This window comes from Penaeus monodon, chromosome 19, assembly GCF_015228065.2.
Source record: "Penaeus monodon isolate SGIC_2016 chromosome 19, NSTDA_Pmon_1, whole genome shotgun sequence".
NCBI lineage: Eukaryota > Metazoa > Arthropoda > Malacostraca > Decapoda > Penaeidae > Penaeus > Penaeus monodon.
The window spans coordinates 26,137,562-26,138,230 of NC_051404.1; the positions used below are offsets into that span (position 1 = coordinate 26,137,562).

The window sequence follows — 669 nt, forward strand, 5'->3', positions numbered from 1 at the left end:
AACAGTGGTGGACTCATGGGGTAAAAGTGATGACGGCATCATGTATGGGAGATTTTTCTACGAAGGATCCTATGACGAGTGCATGTCGGTTGCTTCCTCTGAGCAGGACATCCGTGGGAAATACTGCCGTATAACGATCAGGCAAGATATTTTGCTGTTCAATGATTTACTTTTTTTTGTCAAAAGTTATATCATTAAGTATTAAGCCTTTTGTAATATGTCACTCATGAAAATAATATGCAATGTTCAAGAAGTTAAATTGGGCATTCCTTGCTACTAAAACATTTTATAAAAGTAATTTTCCTTGACACTGTCCAAGCAAGTTTTTTTTTTATCCTGGTATGCTCATTCTGCATGCCATCTTTGGCAGAAAAGAGAAACTCGCCTCAGGAACGAGGTCGCCGAAGCTATTGCCTCCTTGGTTTGTCCATCGGCCGGAAGTACGTATCATTCCAGGTGCGGTCGAGGGTCTCGAGGATGAACAATACTTCAGATATAGCACTTGCATCCCAAGCATTTGCTCTCACCAGGACCTTTGGGTAAGGATGCGTTCACACAGCATTTAGTGTCATCTGTATGTGGAATAGTGTTTAAAAAACTTACTTTTTTGTTCTATTTTTTCCATCTTACATTGCCCCTTTTCTTTTTCTGGATTATTTACAACAACCA

General features: G+C 39.8%; 1 protein-coding gene across 1 annotated transcript in view; it reads left to right on the forward strand.

Moving 5' to 3' along the window:
- Positions 1-669, forward strand: part of LOC119585141 (nose resistant to fluoxetine protein 6-like) — a gene marked incomplete at its 5' end in the record, with an annotated part of 59,800 nt that overhangs the window by 2,672 nt on the left and 56,459 nt on the right. Inside the window, 2 exon segments of the mRNA XM_037933770.1 lie at positions 6-141; positions 371-539. Coding sequence (XP_037789698.1) covers positions 6-141; positions 371-539 — 305 coding nt within the window.